The 18,421-nt window shown below is 45.3% G+C and overlaps 1 protein-coding gene across 9 annotated transcripts in view; it reads left to right on the top strand.

The window, feature by feature from the left end:
- Positions 1 to 18,421, top strand: part of agrn (agrin) — a 283,677-nt gene that overhangs the window by 222,193 nt on the left and 43,063 nt on the right. For all 9 annotated transcript variants that reach the window (XM_069693990.1, XM_069693991.1, XM_069693988.1 and 6 more), the window contains 8 exons: positions 528 to 633; positions 3,091 to 3,210; positions 3,771 to 3,935; positions 5,346 to 5,489; positions 7,413 to 7,537; positions 7,681 to 7,786; positions 11,982 to 12,416; positions 15,395 to 15,520. In XM_069693990.1, the coding sequence (XP_069550091.1) occupies positions 528 to 633; positions 3,091 to 3,210; positions 3,771 to 3,935; positions 5,346 to 5,489; positions 7,413 to 7,537; positions 7,681 to 7,786; positions 11,982 to 12,416; positions 15,395 to 15,520 (1,327 nt within the window). The remainder of the gene's footprint in view (positions 1 to 527; positions 634 to 3,090; positions 3,211 to 3,770; positions 3,936 to 5,345; positions 5,490 to 7,412; positions 7,538 to 7,680; positions 7,787 to 11,981; positions 12,417 to 15,394; positions 15,521 to 18,421) is intronic.

Below are 18,421 nucleotides of genomic sequence, written 5' to 3'. Positions count from 1 at the left end.
TCACATTAAATGTCTTGTGTTTTTCCTCATAAAAACTATCCTTGAACCTGTAGTTTACAACTGACATTGCAGCTGATGGCACTTTTGAGAATTACTTTTATTCTCTACAGTGTCAACTTATTCTGAAAAAACACAGGACATTTGACCAAAAGGCCTCAGTAACTCAAGGCCTACTTACTCTTTTTTTCTAGTGACTTTTGAGCACATCTCATCACGGTCTTCATAAGCAGCAGTTTGCTTAGTTGTCACAGGGTGCAAGTAAGGTGGCTGTCATGATACCTTCAAGTGATGTTAGTTGTTTGAGCCACAGCTGAGCAAACTACGAGATGATGAAGACCATGACATGTGGTTGAAAACACCTAAATACACCTGTAATACGCCTTGAGTTGGGTTGTTTTATTGTTTGTTATTTTTCTGCCAAACTCTAATTTACAGGGCGTGTTTACAAAGCAGGTGAGACTGAGCCAAAGAGCCTTGAGCTTAACTAGACATTGTATAAAACTCTGCTTTCTGTAATTCTTCTGCAGGTTTGTGGCTCAGATGGCAAAAAGTACAGCAACGAGTGCGAGCTGAAGAAGGCCAGATGTGAGAGACAAGAGCACTTGTTGATTCACAATCAGGGACCATGCGAAGGTCGGTACATTACACCACTCAAGAGTTGTGTCATTATATTGCGCATGAGCACCCTCATCAAGACTCATTGTCACTGACATCCCATTTCTCTTCTCATTTCACCCTTCGACAGGGAAGGAATTCTCTAGTTGGAATATAATTCTGACAGATCTACCGTTGTCTCTATCCACTGTTGCCATAAGCAAATGAAATGATGAAGGTCACTCTTAAAAATGATGTGTGTGTTTGCGTAATTTGCTCAGGGAAACATGAGTCAACTTACTTGCGGCTTTTTCAGCGATGTTTTCGCTCGTATCTGGAAAGCCAGAGCTCTCATGGGGGCCGGCAAGTGCGCTGATTTCAAAATCTTTCCCGCAGCAACACGTATGGACCGAGTTGATAATGATTCACTTTTTCCACCCAGACAGTCTGACAATTTAAACCATTGAACTTGTTCACACACGCTTGCCTCCTCACCCTCAGGATAGCACTTTGCCCTGCTCACTTTAATACAAACACCCTCTCTTTGCATATAATGAATGGCATTTATCAGCCAGGATACTTGTTAGATCGGTGGCTCGGCAGCAAAGGTTAACCACCTTCCTCTCTATGCTAGATGAAGAGCTTTTGCTAGCTGAGGCCGGGGAGCAGAGCAGAAGGCACTTAAGGGATTTTGTGTGATCATTCCGGCCTGTTTGATTCCCTGTGGGTCTAAAAGAGAGGAGGATGGAGAGAGTGGAGGAGAGAATGAGGGCGCTGCCTGTGTTTTCACACACATCCCTGCAGATTCTTCTCCTTGCTAAGCTGGCCTCCTTGGGCACTGACTGTCACGCTTCTCTACCATCCATGGATAATCAATCCCCCTTTTTTTTTTTTTTTTTTTTTTTAAGAGCCCTCTATGGGTTCGAGACCTCTGGGCTCTCCTCTCCTATTGGCTCATGGAAAAAAAAACTCAGATCTCGGGGAGCTTCGCTGGCCTCCACATTAGCTATGTAAGGAGAAACTTCATCTGAACTGAAATTTATCAAAACATGCCAGCACTCTAAAGCAGCGCATGAAAGAAAGCAACCTTGTGTTTTTCAGAGCTTTGGAGTTTGAAGAACTGCTTCTTTTGCATACGGAGTCAACACTGTCATCTGCTGCATGCACGTCTGTAAAGTTTGCCTCTCATGGCGTTTCAAACAATCCTTTATAGCTTCATGCAAACTCAAATCTGGGTCAGGGATTTCAATATAATCCAAAGAAATATTTATTGGTTTACCAGACAAGCAAACACGTGTGGTCAGGGCCCTGCAAATATCAAAGACGAGCTGGAGCCGTCACAGCGCAGAAAGCAATAGTAGCAGACCTTGGAAAATGTGAGAGTAATATTGCACATCACAGTGAGCTGCATTGTGCTGGACAATGGCCACTCAAGGGGAAAAACCCTTGAAGGGTGGAAGAACATATGAAATTAAAAGTTCTCCTTGTCCTAATAGGCTCGGTACAGATAGCTGAATGGAGCACTGGAAAGTGGCAAGTTAAATGAACTGTGTCCAGAGCCCATCTCTGGAGTGGGAAAGCACTGGAAAAAGAGCGAGCCGAGTCATCACCATTAGGCTGAGGCTCATATCCACACCAGTAACAGTGTGATTTATGGCCCCTGTATCTCCAGCCTCCAAACTCCAAATGAGCAACACAAGAAAGCGAGGGGGGGTGGGGGGGGGTTGAGAGAGAGAGGGAGAGAGAGAGAAGGAAAGATTTCTCTTTTCTATCTACAGCTTTACTTTTCACTCCTAAACCTGGAGAGAATTCGAACAATGATATTTTTGCCTTGGCTATTAAACCTTTTTCTTTCCTTCCCGCTGTATGGTTTGTTGTTTTCTTCCAGCTTTTGGAGGAGCGCCAAGCTTTAGGAACACATTTGTTTTTATTTTGTGGAATGTAGTTGCGTGCTGTCACACTCGTTTGGTGGCTGGTGCATCCTTAGACAAAGGAGCTCTCCATGCACTGTGCACAGGAAGAAACTGCTTGGCACATTCCTTCACATTATGCAGCAGGCTTTTTTTTTTTTTTTTTTTTGGAAGGTTGTAAGGCGGCTGTGCAATTTCATAATATTAGACAAGAACAAATGAAGAGAACATGCCTCCTAGTAGGTGGTAAATGTCAGCTGCTATACATTCACCACAAATGCCATTGTTTGTTTTCACTGGAGGTAATAGCATCATTTTCCCACTGATTTTGAGCCATTGTGGAGAAAGTAGCAAATAGAATTGTTATCTTGAAGCCGGCTGCCAGCCTCTCCACCTCTGCCCCTCGAGCCAATCTCATTGTTTGCCAAAAGTTACATGTTGCTCAGAGATTACGTTGTCTAATTCTGCACCCTCTCTTCCTCTAAACCCCCCCACCCCAAAGTAATCACTCAAACATTGGTGTTCTTCTTTCTCTCCTTGTGCCATCTCTCATCTCCCCTCCCTTTTCTTGTTCCCAACTCATCAGCGGTTTCAGCCGGATCTCTGCCCGAGCTGAATGCGCCCCAGCACTGCAGCCTGTCCGTGTACGGCTGCTGCTTCGACAATGCGACTGCTGCCCTGGGAGTCGGCCTGGCTGGATGTCCCAGTAAGTCCTGCTCTGTGTACCCACTCTGAAAAAAAAAAAAAAAAACACGTTGTAGATGCTATCAGGCTGCTACAGCATATGGGGCTTATTGTCCTTGACTGCAATTACAGTACCAAAGTTGCAGAGCTGAAAACGTTTCATCTTAATCCAAGGAATAATTATGATAATGCGTCACTGTATCAACAGAAAAATCTCCTCATCTGATGATCTTGACAAATGATAGCACACAGATGGAAGAGAAAATGCTGCATCAAGCTGTTAGCCAGGGGATACAGTATGGATGGAGAAAATGCAGACGGAGAAATAAGGATATACTGAGATTTAGTGAAGAGGAAACTCACCTAAGCACACTTTATCCACCTTTTTATTTCTGGAATAGGGTTTATCCAACATTTGAGCCTGGCATAAATCTTCTTTACAGAATATCCGTCATAGTAAGCAGTATCCGGCTGTATGTGAAGTGACAACTGGGGCTTTCAAGGTGTGAAAAGCATGAGAAACAGCAAAGTGTTGTAGTAGAGTTTACTTCTGTGTGACATCCACGTTACTCTGCTCCTCAGGTACCTGTCAGTGTAACGTCTATGGCTCCTACAAGAAGACGTGTAACCCGGCCACCGGGCAGTGCTCCTGTAAACCGGGCGTAGGCGGGCAGAAGTGTGACCGCTGTGAGCCGGGCTTCTGGAACTTCAGAGGCATCGTGACGGAGAACATGAGCGGCTGCACACGTGAGGAATCATTTCTTTGTATCTGTGCTGACTAAGGAAATGTACTTTGTCTTAGTCACTGTATATATGAGGCTTTTTATCCCTTCCACTTAAATTGTTAATGGCATCCTTACATTTTCATTCTATAAAGGGTCTGTTCACCCAAATTTGAAAAAAAAAAAAAAAAAATTGCTTTTTTTTTTTTTCACTTGCCTTGTCTTATCTAACCATGCAGAGAAGTTTTATTGTTGGTTTTCAGAACCTGAAAAGTAAATCAGTCTGTGGACAGTTTTTTATCAGAACTACCTCCTGACAAATAAATAAATTGTTCCTATGAAAACTATGGACAGTGTGTACCCAGAATAACACGGAAAGTATTTCTTAAAAAAGAGCTACAATCAAATTTTTAAACACAAACCTCTTCCAGGACATAGATATGTCATGCAAAGTTCTTTAGTGTGTTTGCAAAGTTACAATGTGAAACCAAAACTAATCAGATTAAGTGTATACAATGTGACAAAAACATGAACTATTGTTCAGACTTTTAGGCTTGAAAACGCCCTTAAAATCCTGTGCAAATAAAACCAACTCTACATTGATAGAGTCCATTCGAGGTAAGTTATAAGATGGATAACAACCATTTCTCACTGAATTAATACGTATTATAATATTACTACAATACATCCGAGTCCAAATTTTTTGAATCAATAACCATAAAGTCTGTGTAGACCGAACAGGTAAACTGACATCTCGTTAAAGTACCTACGTTTAATATCCAGCAGTGTTTGTAGAAGGAAGTCTGACTGTGTCCTTTAGTCCTGTCGAGGCAGCATTGAATGAGCTCTTGTTTGTATTCGAGTAAAGGACGGGGTCGGGACCCCTTGTTTTTCTAGTTGTAATGCAATATGGTGACCAGCTCGTATCCTGCTGCTGAGGTATCATAGGACATACGCTCCCCAAGCCTCAGAGCATTTTCAGTCAACGGCAGGAGGCTTGCAGGTACCTCACCTGTGGCCTGACCTTAACAAGGTTTACCCAAAGCAAGCAGACAGCACACAGCACACCAATACCTCGTTCGGCAGGAGAAGGGTGAAAAAAAACAACATTATTGATTCTAGGAACATGATGGGGATGATGTCCTTCCCGAGGGTTGTTTTCTTGAGTTTCTACTCGGCCGCTTCCTCCTCCTCCTTCTGCTCCCTCTGTGGCCCCTCAGGCAGCGTGAACTATTGCCAACCCTTGACTCTGAGACAAAGATATATCTCGAGTAAAGAACAGAGGCTAAAGGTGCTTCAAACACACATTGTACCCTCTACAACGCGAGCTATTCTTAGCCTTCATCTTGTCATCAGCCTCTAATTGACTGACTTTTTTTTTCTTCTCATCAGTCTTTCTCTTCTTTTTTTCCCCCCCTCTACCTCTCCACGGCAGCGTGTAACTGCGACGCCACGGGGTCAGTGCGGGATGATTGTGAGCAGATGTCGGGTCTGTGCTCCTGCAAGACGGGAGTGAAGGGCATGAAGTGCAACGTGTGTCCAGATGGAAGCAAGATGGGCATGAATGGCTGCGATAAAGGTAATAAGAGTGGCGGGACCAAGGCAATCGGTGGAGCATTAATAAAACCGCACAACACACACACACACACACACACACACACACACACACACACACACACACACACACACACACACACACACACACACACACACACACACACACACACACACACACACACACACACACTTTTCGTCTTTGGACTCAGCTTCTCTTTATCATTCTAAAGTGGTTTTCTGTCACTTATCTGAATCATGGATCAGCCTTGCAGCAGCCACTTCTTTCTTCATCTGCTCTTCACATCCATCAGGTTTATTGGCAAAGTGGACCCAAGATAGTTAATCAATAGTGATTAGGAAAATACTGGAGTGTACAAACGGCATGTGCAGGACACATCGGCCATTGATATTTGATTTTGTCCACATCATACCTCATTTTGGATGAGTCACAATGTGTATTTGCATGTTAATCCCTCAGCATAAGGAGTATTGATTCACTTCTGATTAATAATGAAAACAGCCCCCGTGATTGCACAAGCTAAAAAGCCAGTTGAAGGAAAGGTTAGTTCCTGCTGTGGGGGCCCGCAGCTCCTTGATTAAGATGCACCATCAGATATCGACTGGAAGTCAAACGCTTAATGAAGCCAGCAGTCCCGGCACAGTGGTGGGGCACTCCGCCACACACCCTGCTTGAGAAAAAGACAAGGTGCTCAGAGGGTGCAGCACATAAAAGCGGGAGCCAAGTGGTGGTGGCGGTGGCGGGGGCACTCTAAGCCTCTCTGATGTTGCAACAATGTAAAGACCCCCGCACTCACAGCCCGGCGGGTGCATTGCGGGCTCCCCGGCTGCAGCTCCTGCAGCGGCAACTTCAAGGCCACGAGATCTGTGGGGGGAACAAAAGGAAAAATATCCCGAGAGCACACCTTCATACCGCTCAAAAGATACTCTTTTTTGCTGCAGGAAAGCAGTTGTGGGAAAATGCTGTGGTCCACGAAACTATGAACTATTTGCACTGTGTGTGATTGCATTCACACTGTTGCACTGTGGTTGTGGAGATACTAAAAAACTCACTCGCTTGGAGGACAAAGACGTACAGAACAATGAAACACAGCCTTTCAGTCCAACTCCCACCCACATTCGGTGGATCTGACTGAGAACCCCGCCCACCTATACTGGCAACCTGACTGCTCCCCATCCATGTCAATCAAACCAGACACCCTCCCAAACATATTTCTCCTTGAGGCTTAATATCTAATTAATTATGGAATTCTTTTCTGATGGACCACCAGAATACTGATCAGAAGGAGTGAATTTAGTGAATGACACCAGCATGAATTGTTGAAGATGTTTATCGACGCTGTATTTAATGACAGAAATTTACACTTTTTGGGAGTCTATTGGAAGTCTAGTGCAATACAACCGGTATTTTTATTGCAGATATATCATTTCAGGCTACTTTGAAATATTGGAGTTGAACAACCTCTCCTACTCTTTGAAATGTAATCACCTCTATACTTCCAAACACTAGAGATCAGATTTGTGGATTACGTATGTGCATTGATCACAACTTCTACTAGTCAGAAGTCGATAACTTTTTTTTTTGTTAAAATCATACAAAAAAGTACAAAAGCAACAAAACCTTCACTCTTACTATTGTTATGCAGTCTATATGGATTTAAGTTGTAAATGGTCTGCACTTGTGTGGCGCCTTTTTACCATAGATGTCCACTGAATGTTTCCCATTCACACACACTCACACACCAATGGTGACAGAGCTGCCATGTAAGGTACTCATCTGCCATTGGCAGCAACTTGGGGTTCAGTGTCTTGCTCAAGGAAATGTCAGCATGTGGAGAGGAGGAACACGCTCTACTCCATTGCTATACACTGCGTGATTGTGGGACTGTTCAGAATGTGTGACAATGCAAACCTCTTTCTTCCACAGGTCCCGACGCCCCGACTTCATGTAAAGAGCTGGTGTGCAGCTTCGGAGCTACTTGCATCGAGGTGAACGACCAAGCGCACTGCGAGTGCCCTTCACCAGACTGCGATTTAAAAAACAAAACGAAGGTGGGTCTTTCAAACAGTCGGCACTTCAGAAAATCAGCCGTTTGATTCACACCTTTTGAGCACCAGCAGGAATACACAGTTTCAGTGGCCTGCGGGGAGTTAACTTGTGTTACCGTCTCTCCATCTCTGTCACCGTGGAGCAGGTGTGCGGCTCAGATGGGGTGACCTACGCCGACCAGTGCCAGCTGAGGACCATCGCCTGTAGGCAGGACAAGGACATCACAGTGCAGCACTTTGGACAGTGCACAGGTGAGCCCGGCCGAGGCCTCCATGCATCACGAGTGACACGGATGGCCAACTGCTGTCAGTCCCCGGTCAGAAGATAATGAGGGGTGCCGTGGGCCTTCCGGTGCTTCTCCTCACATCCATCTCCGTCTCAGAAAGTAAAGGCTCAGGAACGTGGATGCAAATTCAGCTCGAGCATGTTTGCAGAACACATTAGCAGTGGAAGCAGTGGTGCTTAGTTGCGATTAGGCAAATCCAAGTACTGTCATACATCCAACATGATTATAGCAAGCAGAATTGTGAACTGCCATGTGAGAGCAGAATCATGTGTTAGATTAAGAGAGATGGAGATTCTTTTGGCATTTCAAAACACAAAAAAGAAAACCAAGTTTGACTGGAGTCTGAGCCTCGCAATCCCACATGATATCAATGACACCTCCTCTTTGCTTTTTTGGCCCTCTGTTTGGGATTTGGCTTCATCTTCAAACCCCTCCTCCCCCGTATTGGGTAATGCATCAATCCCTTCGGAGCTTCTTGCTGCCAGGATCACGGTGCTGTTGGAGTATGATTGCATATGCAGAAGTCATGTGCAACGAAGGAAAAGGTACCGCCTCTTGTCCCTCTGGTCCAGATGCTGATGGACATTGTTCGGGTCGGGTGTAATAGGTGGCGGGACACGCGCCAAGGCCACGGCTTTCATGTACTGGGAAGTTGTTGCGCCGACCGCCAGCTTGCGTCACAACAGGATTCTAGAGACGCTGTCGGCAAGAGCAGCGGGGAAGAGGGGTGCCAGCTGTGAAGCTGTGGTCACGAGCCACGGCCAGGTGTTGAACATTTCTGGGTAGAAAAATGTTCGTTCACCTCATCGCTTAGTGGGCACAGATCAAGCAGCCAAGTACTGAGACACGAGTCCCTTTCATCCGTCTCCCTTTAGTGGTCTTCGTCAGACCCCAATTAGGACACATCCGTAGAAGGGAAGGTTGTTGACAAGGTCTGGGCTGAATTGCAGTTGCAGGTACACAGATTTAAAAAATAAATAAATAAATAAATAAAAAATGCTCAGCAAGAGATCGACAAGGCTTTGATAAGTCCCTGAACATCTGGTAATTACAAATTCAGTGCCGTGGGTTACCAGCAAAAAGAGCCAAAATCCACTCTGTTTTCATATTCCTCTGTTGCCTGGCAATAGAGATGTGGGTTGTGTGTAATCCCTCACCTAGCATTGCTTCACACAGAAGGCAAGAAGACGCCTCGTAGCAGCGGCCTCTTTCTCTGTCAAACCCTCAGGGGAGGAACAGACAGGCGAGCCCGCTCGGTCCCTCCGACAGCCACAGAGGATCTTTTAATTTCTTCTCCCGGATGCGGTCGCACCGCGGGTAGCTGCTCCGCCACCGCTGCCTGCTCGGGGGTTAGATCTCGAGCTCATTTCACGTGTGGCTGGGTGCGAATTAGCATTTGCTCTGCCTCCACCCCTCACCACGCTGCAGACTCGCCTGCCCTCCCTCCCGCTGTTTACATGCGGCGCCTCCAGACGCGCGGCCTCAGCGCAGTGGCATGCTAATGCTCACCGAGCTGTTGTGTGGTTTGACAAGGGAGCAATGCCAAGGGCTTATATAAATGAGTGAATATTGATCTTTTTTTAACATCATTGATCTGTTGCAACTTTATATTATACCACTGACGCACGTTCTGCCACAAAGCGGGCTGGCTGAGAAAAAAAAATTAAAAAATATGACATCCCTGCAGAAAAAAAAAGCTCCTCAAATCTTTCTGCTTGTGACAAGAGAACTTGCAGCTAAGTGTGATGTTACGCCGCCTTTCTCTGAAGTCTCCGAGCAGCCACAGAGCAGAGGGAGGAGTTTTCCAGGGTTCTTTGCTGCGTCTCGGTAAAAGATGAAGCGATAACTGAGAAAAAAATTTAAAAAAAATATCTCAAATTGCAAGAGCTACTGCGCGAAGCACCAGGGGGGAGGGCATTTGCACCGATGAGCAAATTCTGGCACGGGGAGGAAATGGCCACCATGTTGGCGTTGACCTGCCTCTCCCATATGGCGTGATCACCTGTAGGTTTGTGGCAAATTGGCAACGAATGCCAGCATATGGCACCAGCAGCCCTCTGCCTGCGTGTTAGTCAGGGTTCTGTTGCCTCCACCGTCTCTCCACCATGTCCTGCAATTTTCTCTCATTATTCAATCTCTGTCGGTTCTCTCTGCCATATTCTCCCGCTGCTGCTTTTGTTAAACTGTTTTTTTTTTGTTTTTTTTTGTTTTTTCTGTCTGATTTAAACCCTTTTCTCTAGACAGTTTGTCCCTATTATTTCTCCTTTTCGCCTCATTCTTGTCTTTCTCCTCCGGTCTCCTGTATCCAGCTTCCTCATCCTCCTCTTCCTCACTGAGGGCGGCTGACACCACAAACAATCTTAATAACCACCTTTCAATAATAACTGCACAGCTAAGACAAGCCAACATGTCGATGATTTTTTTGTTTGTTTCTTCCCTCTCCACCCTGTGACATTAGTGTCCGTTGCTCTACAGAGAGGAAAGATAGCAAACAAGGCAAATGGAGTGTTAAACCTGATTAAGCTGCACTGTCAGTCCTTCTTTGCTCTTTCAAACGTGGGTTCTTTCGTCTCCTTATCCCATGTCACTGAGCTCGTCTCTCCAGATATGCAAACACACACACACACACACACACACACACACACACACACACACACACACACACACACACACACACACACACACACACACACACACACACAGAAACACACATTAGGCCCTTTTCTGGGGAGCTAAGCTTTGGCACCTGACTGACAGGTGTAGCCAAGAGGAAAAGCAATGCATGCCACCATCGGCGGTGATAGCATCGCTGCTCTGTGCTCTCCACTCCAAATCTCTCCACCTACAAATATCTGCAGAGCATTAAGCTGACATTCTGTGTGTCTCCCAGGCTTTCTGCCGTCTCAGTAGGTATCACATTTCACACCTCGGTGAATAATTGCCGATCAACTAGGCGATTATAGCAGTGTAATTAAGTCCTACACATAATGTTAGGCAAATCTTAATGAGGCACAAATCTATGGTATAGTTTTTATTTTATTTTTTAATCTCCTGTTCATTTCACCCTCTCACTAACACCCATCTGTACTCGTGGGATGTAAAGAAGTAAAGGAATAACGGTGATATTGTCACGCCTGCTTGCCTCTGCTAAATCTGAAGTGCTCACTTACGGAGAGTCTCCCTGCCAACTCGCTCGTCCCCCTCAGGAGTTTTTGTCCTATTTATCGTTCTTTTATCGCAGACAGTTTGTCCTTTTGCACCAGAGCTTTTTGCATTGGTAATGATGGTTTCTTTGCAGAGAGGCACTTCTCTCGCCTTCATTTGTAGTGTTTCCCCCCCCCTGTTTGTGTGTGTTTGTGTGTTGACAGCAGTGTGTTTGTGGTGGCGTTGATGGATGCTCACGCTCTCTGCGAGCAGCAGCGTGCCGTCTTTGAAGCCAGAGTTAAAGCTGGCTTTTTTTTGCCCCATTTCTATCAATCATTCATCACCGGAGGCACTGGCTGGTGGTGATTAAAGCATTGCTACTGGAGGGCAGCATTTGAATATGGATATATAATTCATAAGCACTGGCAAAGCATGCACGCAACACACAAACAAGCATATTGGACGCACAAATGTTTGCCATATGAGTCCACACACGGGCTCAAATATACTACCCACAATGCATTTTACACCAACTGGAATAGTTAACCCTAACGGCGCAACATAACTCATCTGCAGGCAAACATACTGCAGCGCATAAATCCGAATGCAAAATGTCATCTGCTGGCATATTCCATATTCACTCCTCAGATCTGTGAAATAAAGATCCGCAGTATCTCATCCTGTGGAGGATTTTTAATCAGTGGTTGCTTCTACAAACAGGAGCCTGTATGTGTTTTCTAATGTAATTTCATAAGGACACTGTTGAGCATCGGGGAGATGGGGTAGATGATTAAAAAAGGCCATAACCGTTCAGTAAAGCCAGAGGTAAAAAAGTTATTGCCAGCAGTAGGTTGTAATGATCATTAAGTGGCTTTGTTCTGCTTTATTGGCTAATGATGTTTTTATTTCCTGATTCTGGAGCTTGTTTTTGGAGTTCAGGTGAAAGCAAGATTAAGCATTTCCATCTTTGCTCCATCATTCATCCATTCCTTGCTTCCTCCCCTTCCCTCCACCAGAAACCATCTCCGAGCCGGCCGACCGACCCACCCCCAACCCCCCCGCCACCACCCCCAGCTCCGCCGCCGCCGCCGCCATCACCACCACCGCCCCCTTCCACCATAACATGGTGTGGGCCATCCCGCCGCCGAAGACGACCGAGGCCACCGAGCAGCTGCCGGCCACCACCCCTCTTTCCACCCCCACCCCCACCCGCGCACAACCAAACCACAACGGGTTGTGGAGTATCCACACCCAGCCGCAGCCCACCGCCGCCACCACCGCAGCCTCCTCCTCTCGCAGCAGCCCCACCCCCTCAGCCGCCGCATCCTCCTTTGAGGGCTCGGGCAGCGGGGACACGAGCGGGGACGACCAGGCCGAGGAAGAGGAGGAGCAGGAAGAGGAAGCGGGTAGCGGCGTCCCAACGGAGGCCAGTGGGGCAGAGGAACCTGTTGGTAAATCACCTGCTCTTTCACTTCATTACCCATAAAGCTTTGAGGGCTGTGTGGGAGGGCCTTTTTTTATTATTTTGTATGTCCCAATAAGGGGTTGGACAATCTCATAGTCTCCTATTAGCTGACATCATAACACATTCATGCCATCATCTGTTAATTGAAAATTAAAAATAGGCGCAGGCTTATGTATTTGTATGCAAATTGCTTTTGAGGCGACAAATGTCAAATCCATGCAGGCAGGGGAGAGAAATCTTTGTAAGCAGATGCCGTTAGTGTCGTTTCCACTTGCAAAAGATGTATATCTCAATTTCAGACGGAAAAGAATGTATTTGCATGGTTCACTGTTGCTACATCACCCATCCTTTTTTCTCTCCCATCCCACCAACACACCCGCTCTCAACACAGCTCGCAAAACAAACCCAAGCTCTGTAAAATACACTCTCGGAAGGCCAGATAGATAAAACAGTTGGCCCGCATCTGGGCATCTCTGGAGCCTGACTTGACAGGCTGATGTGGATGCGAGGTTGAGGTGTGTGTGTGTGTGTGTGTGTGTGTGTGTGTGTGTGTGTGTGTGTGTGTGTGTGTGTGTGTGTGTGTGTGTGTGTGTGTGTGTGTGTGTGTGTGTGTGTGTGTGTGAGGAGGGCAGCATACCTTGTCACATGACTAGCCTCAAATCTTTCTCGACATGCCCTCCTGACTGTAACAGCCAGTAGCGGTTGCTGGGCCTCCGCCCGGACAACCAGAAATGACTGAGACTTTTCAATCAGACCTTCTTCTTTTTCTTTTTATTCTTCTGATGTTGTTTTCCATCCATCCATCCATCCATCCTTCCAACTTGCCTGACAGCTCGCAGTAACAGGATAGGATTGATGGAACAACGTGGCCCCCATGTGCTTTTCCTCAGCTCCACCTCCTCCTCCTTCTCCACAAGTTTTAGATTTATTCTCTTGTCAGAGGCTGACCAGAGTGCTTGGTGACGCGAGGAGCATGTAGCCTGTCTGCAGAGGAGACCCGGCGTCTTGTGTCTGTGTGTGAATGAATGTGTCCCCAAGCACGCCTCCATGTTTTTTACATCGTGTGAGTGTGCTGACGTCGTAACACACATCAGCCTGTTAGTGTGAAATTTAACAGTGCAAATTTCAACGTGAATATTAAGAATTGAGAGGTGTATTTTTATGCATGTCAAGGTCTTCGTTGTGTGTGTGTGTGTGTGTGTGTGTGTGTGTGTGTGTGTGTGTGTGTGTGTGTGTGTGTGTGTGTGTGTGTGTGTGTGTGTGTGTGTGTGTGTGTGTGTGTGTTTTAGTATTATATCCCTTTTCTCATGTCACTGACTTTGTCCAATTCACAGTGCACATATCGCTGTTTGAGTATATAAATGTGAGGTCAGAGATGTATATTTGCACATTTCTGTGTCCATGCTCTTTGGAAATCTGCACTTATCTTAGTGTGTGTGCGTGTGTTTATTTGACAGCTCTCATGGCTCCCATTGAAGTCACAGAGCGTCCCCCCTTGCTGTTGTGCGCTGCCCTATTTCCCGCCACCAGCAGTCTCCTCTTCAGCCCAGCATCTGTAAATCTGCAGACCACACGCCAACAGATGCCCAATAAACCCCAGACCCCCCCCTCTCCCCACAACCACCACCCCCACCACCACCACTAACACACACACACACACAAACACACCCCCACCCTTTGACCGCGAGTCCTTGAGCCCAACGTTTCTCGGCACTGGCGTCTTTACGACTTGTTTAGCCGCTAGCTGTTTGCCCACGCGATTATTTCTCATCTCTGTGCAGCCATAAACTGCACCGCTTCGACTAAGACACACACACACACACACACACACACACACACACACACACACACACACACACACACACACACACACACACACACACACACACACACACACACCAGCACCATCATTAGAGAGGACGGCGGACGCTGTTACACCCTCATCCTTCAGATAGAAAAGGCCCCAGCCACTTTCATGTCTGTTATGTCCCAAGATAGCCAGATATACAGTGACAGAACGCAAACACAACTGTATGTTTTTATCCTCCCTGAGAGGCTTTGATGGTAACTGTCAGCCAATCAGCAGTGAGCACTTATCACATCGCCCCCTCATTCAAAGTGCTCCGTGTGTGACATGACTGGCAATAGTGCCCATTAACTGCCGGACAAAATTAGTTCCAGGTTTAAAATCTGTTCCCATGAAAACGCCATATAATCACGACTGACAGATGTCTCTGATAGCGTCCAATGACTGCTCAGCAGAGTGAAAACACAAACATCTGTAGAAACAGGAGAAAATTCAGAAACAACCAAGGAATACACAGGTTTTGACCTAAGCAGTGCTATTTTTGTTAAGTACCGGAGCGCCACTGTAACACATACAAACTCACGGCTTCTCAGGTTCTAATTTGACACAGAATAAACAATGATGTGGTAGCCAATATATTTTATTACTTAAACTGAATAAATTACTGTTATTTTCACACCATGTTTCTGCAAATATTTCACCATAAAAGCTGTTTTAAGAAACAAAAGTTTTCTGTCTACTAAAACACTGGAGGGCTTTAAATTTGAAACAGATACAAGAAGTGTTGAGTTATGAACGCGTAAGCGGTAGTTATAACGGGGCAAACGGTAGCAGATCAAAACAAGGTTTCGAGTGGACCTCCCGAAGCAATCAATACACCTTAAATGTCAATATGACAACTTTGACTTAGTCATTTGTTTTTATCGGCTCTCTTGTATGACATATGCTTGAGAGATAATTAGATGTTCAAGTACTTAAAACATTTAGATGAATTTCAACCAGATCAAGAGAACTGTGAACATTTGATTTCCTCACTTGGAGAAAAAGAAGTGGTGGAGCATCGTCCCAGTGCATCTCCTCTGAGATAAGCCGGCCTGAATTTGTGAATTCTTGTGAAGCTTCATGAATCATTAGGAACCCCTGTGTATCGCCCTCAGGTCCAACGATGGCGACCACCACAGTACCCCCTGCTGAGGACCGCTCATCCTGTGACAACACCGAGTTCGGCTGCTGCCCCGATGGCAAGACACCATCCAGCACTCCAGAGGGCGCCAATTGCCCCTGTAAGTCAAAATGCCTCCTCAGAAAAGACTTTCTCTCCCTTCTAAATTACCTAGATTATTTCCCCGCTCTTCCTCCTCTGTGTTTTCGTCTGCTGTCTCTTCCACTCGCTTCTGTAATTCTTGCACTGAGTCACAGAAGCTCATTCTTTATTCATTTTTTCTTTCACTTTTTTGAAAAGTTTAAAACATGTTCCTGAGGTTTACAATTCATTAGCCAGTAGTATCTACTGTACTACACCACTTGCAATAAGTTAGCATTACAATTTGAACTCTTTGTGATTTGTATCAAATTCAAACAGCAAATGCTTTTTTTAGCATTTCAAAAAAACTACAGCTCCCATCAAATAAATACTTCCAGCATTGTGTGAGAAATGCAAATTCGCTTCCTTTCCAGGAGGGAGATGAAAAGATTGATGCCACTTTAATGTCTGTGCATTAAGTGTGGTGCTGGAAGGTGATTAACTAAGTTTAGCTCAGTGTGAAGACAGGAAGCAGGAGATATCTGCTAACACATCTGTGTAAAGCCGTTTGAAAGCAGATTTATTCAGTATATAGCAAAACATATTCACTTAGAATATTAACTGAGTGTAAATATTTACTTGTATATCATCTGTTTTAGACAAATGGAGTAATTCACTCTACACACTGAATTGTTTTACAAGGTTGCAGTGTATTGTAGCAATTTGTGTTATTACGAACAATAATGATGAGATTTTCTTACTCATTGAAAAGAACCACAGACATTAATGGGATGTTCTTAATGCTTTATTGTTAGGAGATCTTATCAAATGCAGCTATATATATATGTTCATAACTTTCAGTTGTTGGTGTGTTAAGAATGAACAGAATATTTCTTATATTGAATGTTTGCTTTCATGGCCATCTGCCATAAACAGCCAGAGCAGGTGGTGTTATTTTTTTCTGCAGCAGCGCTTTCATGAATCACTTCCCTCATATGTAAATTATCTTATTGACAGGTGGCGGAAATGGGAAGAAAAAAAACAACAACAACAGCCACACACAAATGGTGAAAAATGTAGTCTGACCTGAGAAATCCATATTTATGAATTTGAAAACACTTCATAGTATGACCCTGATATTAGTTACATACAGTGACAGATTCCCAATAAGTTTTTTTTTGTTTTGTTTTTTTTCTTAAGATTTTTGAATGAAGTTTGGTTTCATGCAGCATCATAGTTTAGGGCCTTTGGTTTATAAATAGCCATCAGTGTGTCTATTCTTGCTTTTTCTGTCATCTTTCACCCTTTTAATCTCCCATCTTTCCTTTATTTTTATTTTTTTAACCCCCCATGTACACACACACACACACACACACACACACACACACACACACACACACACACACACACACACACACTCTTCCCTTTATCACTCAGTGGCACTGTTCCGTATCTCCCTCCTGAGCTATATCTCACTCTTTTCTCTCCCTCACCCCAGTCAATCTCAATCCAGTCTTGCATCAGTTCATTTCTCTCCGGAGTCGAGCGGGGAGAGAGAGAGAGAGAGAAACAGAGAGAGAGAGAGAGAGAGAGAGTCGAGGGACTACCAGAGGCCAGCGAGCGCTGTTGTACCAATCAGTGCCTTCTGCCACACTCGGTTCATAAAGATAAAGGGCTTCTTTCCCCCCTCTCTTCTTTATCTCTCTCTCTCCCTCCATCCCTCAGTTGAAATCTGCTCTCTATTTGTCCTAGCGGCGGCGGCAGTCTGACTGATTTTGAAAGGAGGGATTCTCTCTCCGGCTCCCGTGGGAGCTCTGGGTCATGACTTGAGCCGAGGCCACAAATTAGCGCGTGGAGTCGCATTTCTAGCGCGTTGAAGGTCCCAAAGCCTGTCCAATAAACCAGCAAAGTTTACTGCCACACGGTCCGCTGCGCGATACGAAGCCACCTCCGGCCTTCCACAACCCCGCTGCCGTGTGTTTCTGTCAGAATTTATAACCGCACAGAGGTGAAACATGGAAACCTCTGTTGAGGTTGAATTGGATGACATTTGGCCTCCGCCAGGCAACAAAAGAAGGATGTTTCAGCTGTAAGAGAACAGTTAAAACATATCTGCTAAAGCCTGTAAATATTTATCTCGGCTAACAATGACGGCACGCCAGCAGTCAATACTTAATTCAGCTCAAGTGTCACCAATAAAAGCAGGCAGCACGGTATGGCTGATCAATACACCGGATCTTTTCCCTCCTGAGAAGGGCTCAGCCCGATCTTCCACTCATTGGATGTGAAATAGCACGTCCCTCGATGCTTCGGCTGCCATCCCACTGTTACCATCCAGTTTATCGACACCCGCCCGGCTGTCTCGGAACTAAGCAGACTAATTGTTTCGTTGTTCCGACCCCATTTTATCGAGGCATCAAACGCTGAAGTGACTCAAGGTTGACTTGAATCCTCACGGTCACACACTGGAGGAGATCTAAGAAGCTCTTTTTGTGTCATATTGTAAAGCCTCGCAGCGGATGTCGGACCTTGTTGTTAGAAAGTGTCCGTTCATTCAAACTGCTGAAAAATTGTTTAATTTTTTTTAGCTGTAGTTGTAGCCGCGGAGAGAGTTTATTTGCCTGGATTTTGTTATTTTAAGAAACCCAAACAGCGTCTCCATATGTTACATTTAAACAAGGCAATATCATATTCATAGGACATCAAAGATAATGGCCAGCGAATGCTCGTGTGAAAGTTAATGGCACATTAAGCTCCAGATCCTGTAACCTCTTCCATATGCCAGGGGAAGTCTGACAAATCCATTATATTTAACGGTTCACTAGAATCAGATTTTATCACTCTCTTTCTCTCTGTCTTTACGTCCGTCATGGCAGTGGCTCGGAAAATCACCCTCTCTGATGTTTGTCTTCAGTGCAAATTGAAAGTCTGATCTCTCTGG

Source organism: Brachyistius frenatus, unplaced genomic scaffold (genome assembly GCF_029030835.1).
Source record: "Brachyistius frenatus isolate BFR_SWC_R1_liver_20210118 unplaced genomic scaffold, ASM2903083v1 Contig_16, whole genome shotgun sequence".
In the NCBI taxonomy this organism is placed as follows: domain Eukaryota; kingdom Metazoa; phylum Chordata; class Actinopteri; family Embiotocidae; genus Brachyistius; species Brachyistius frenatus.
The sequence above is the reverse complement of the archived record's forward strand: the minus strand, read 5'-3'. Positions and strand labels throughout refer to the sequence as shown.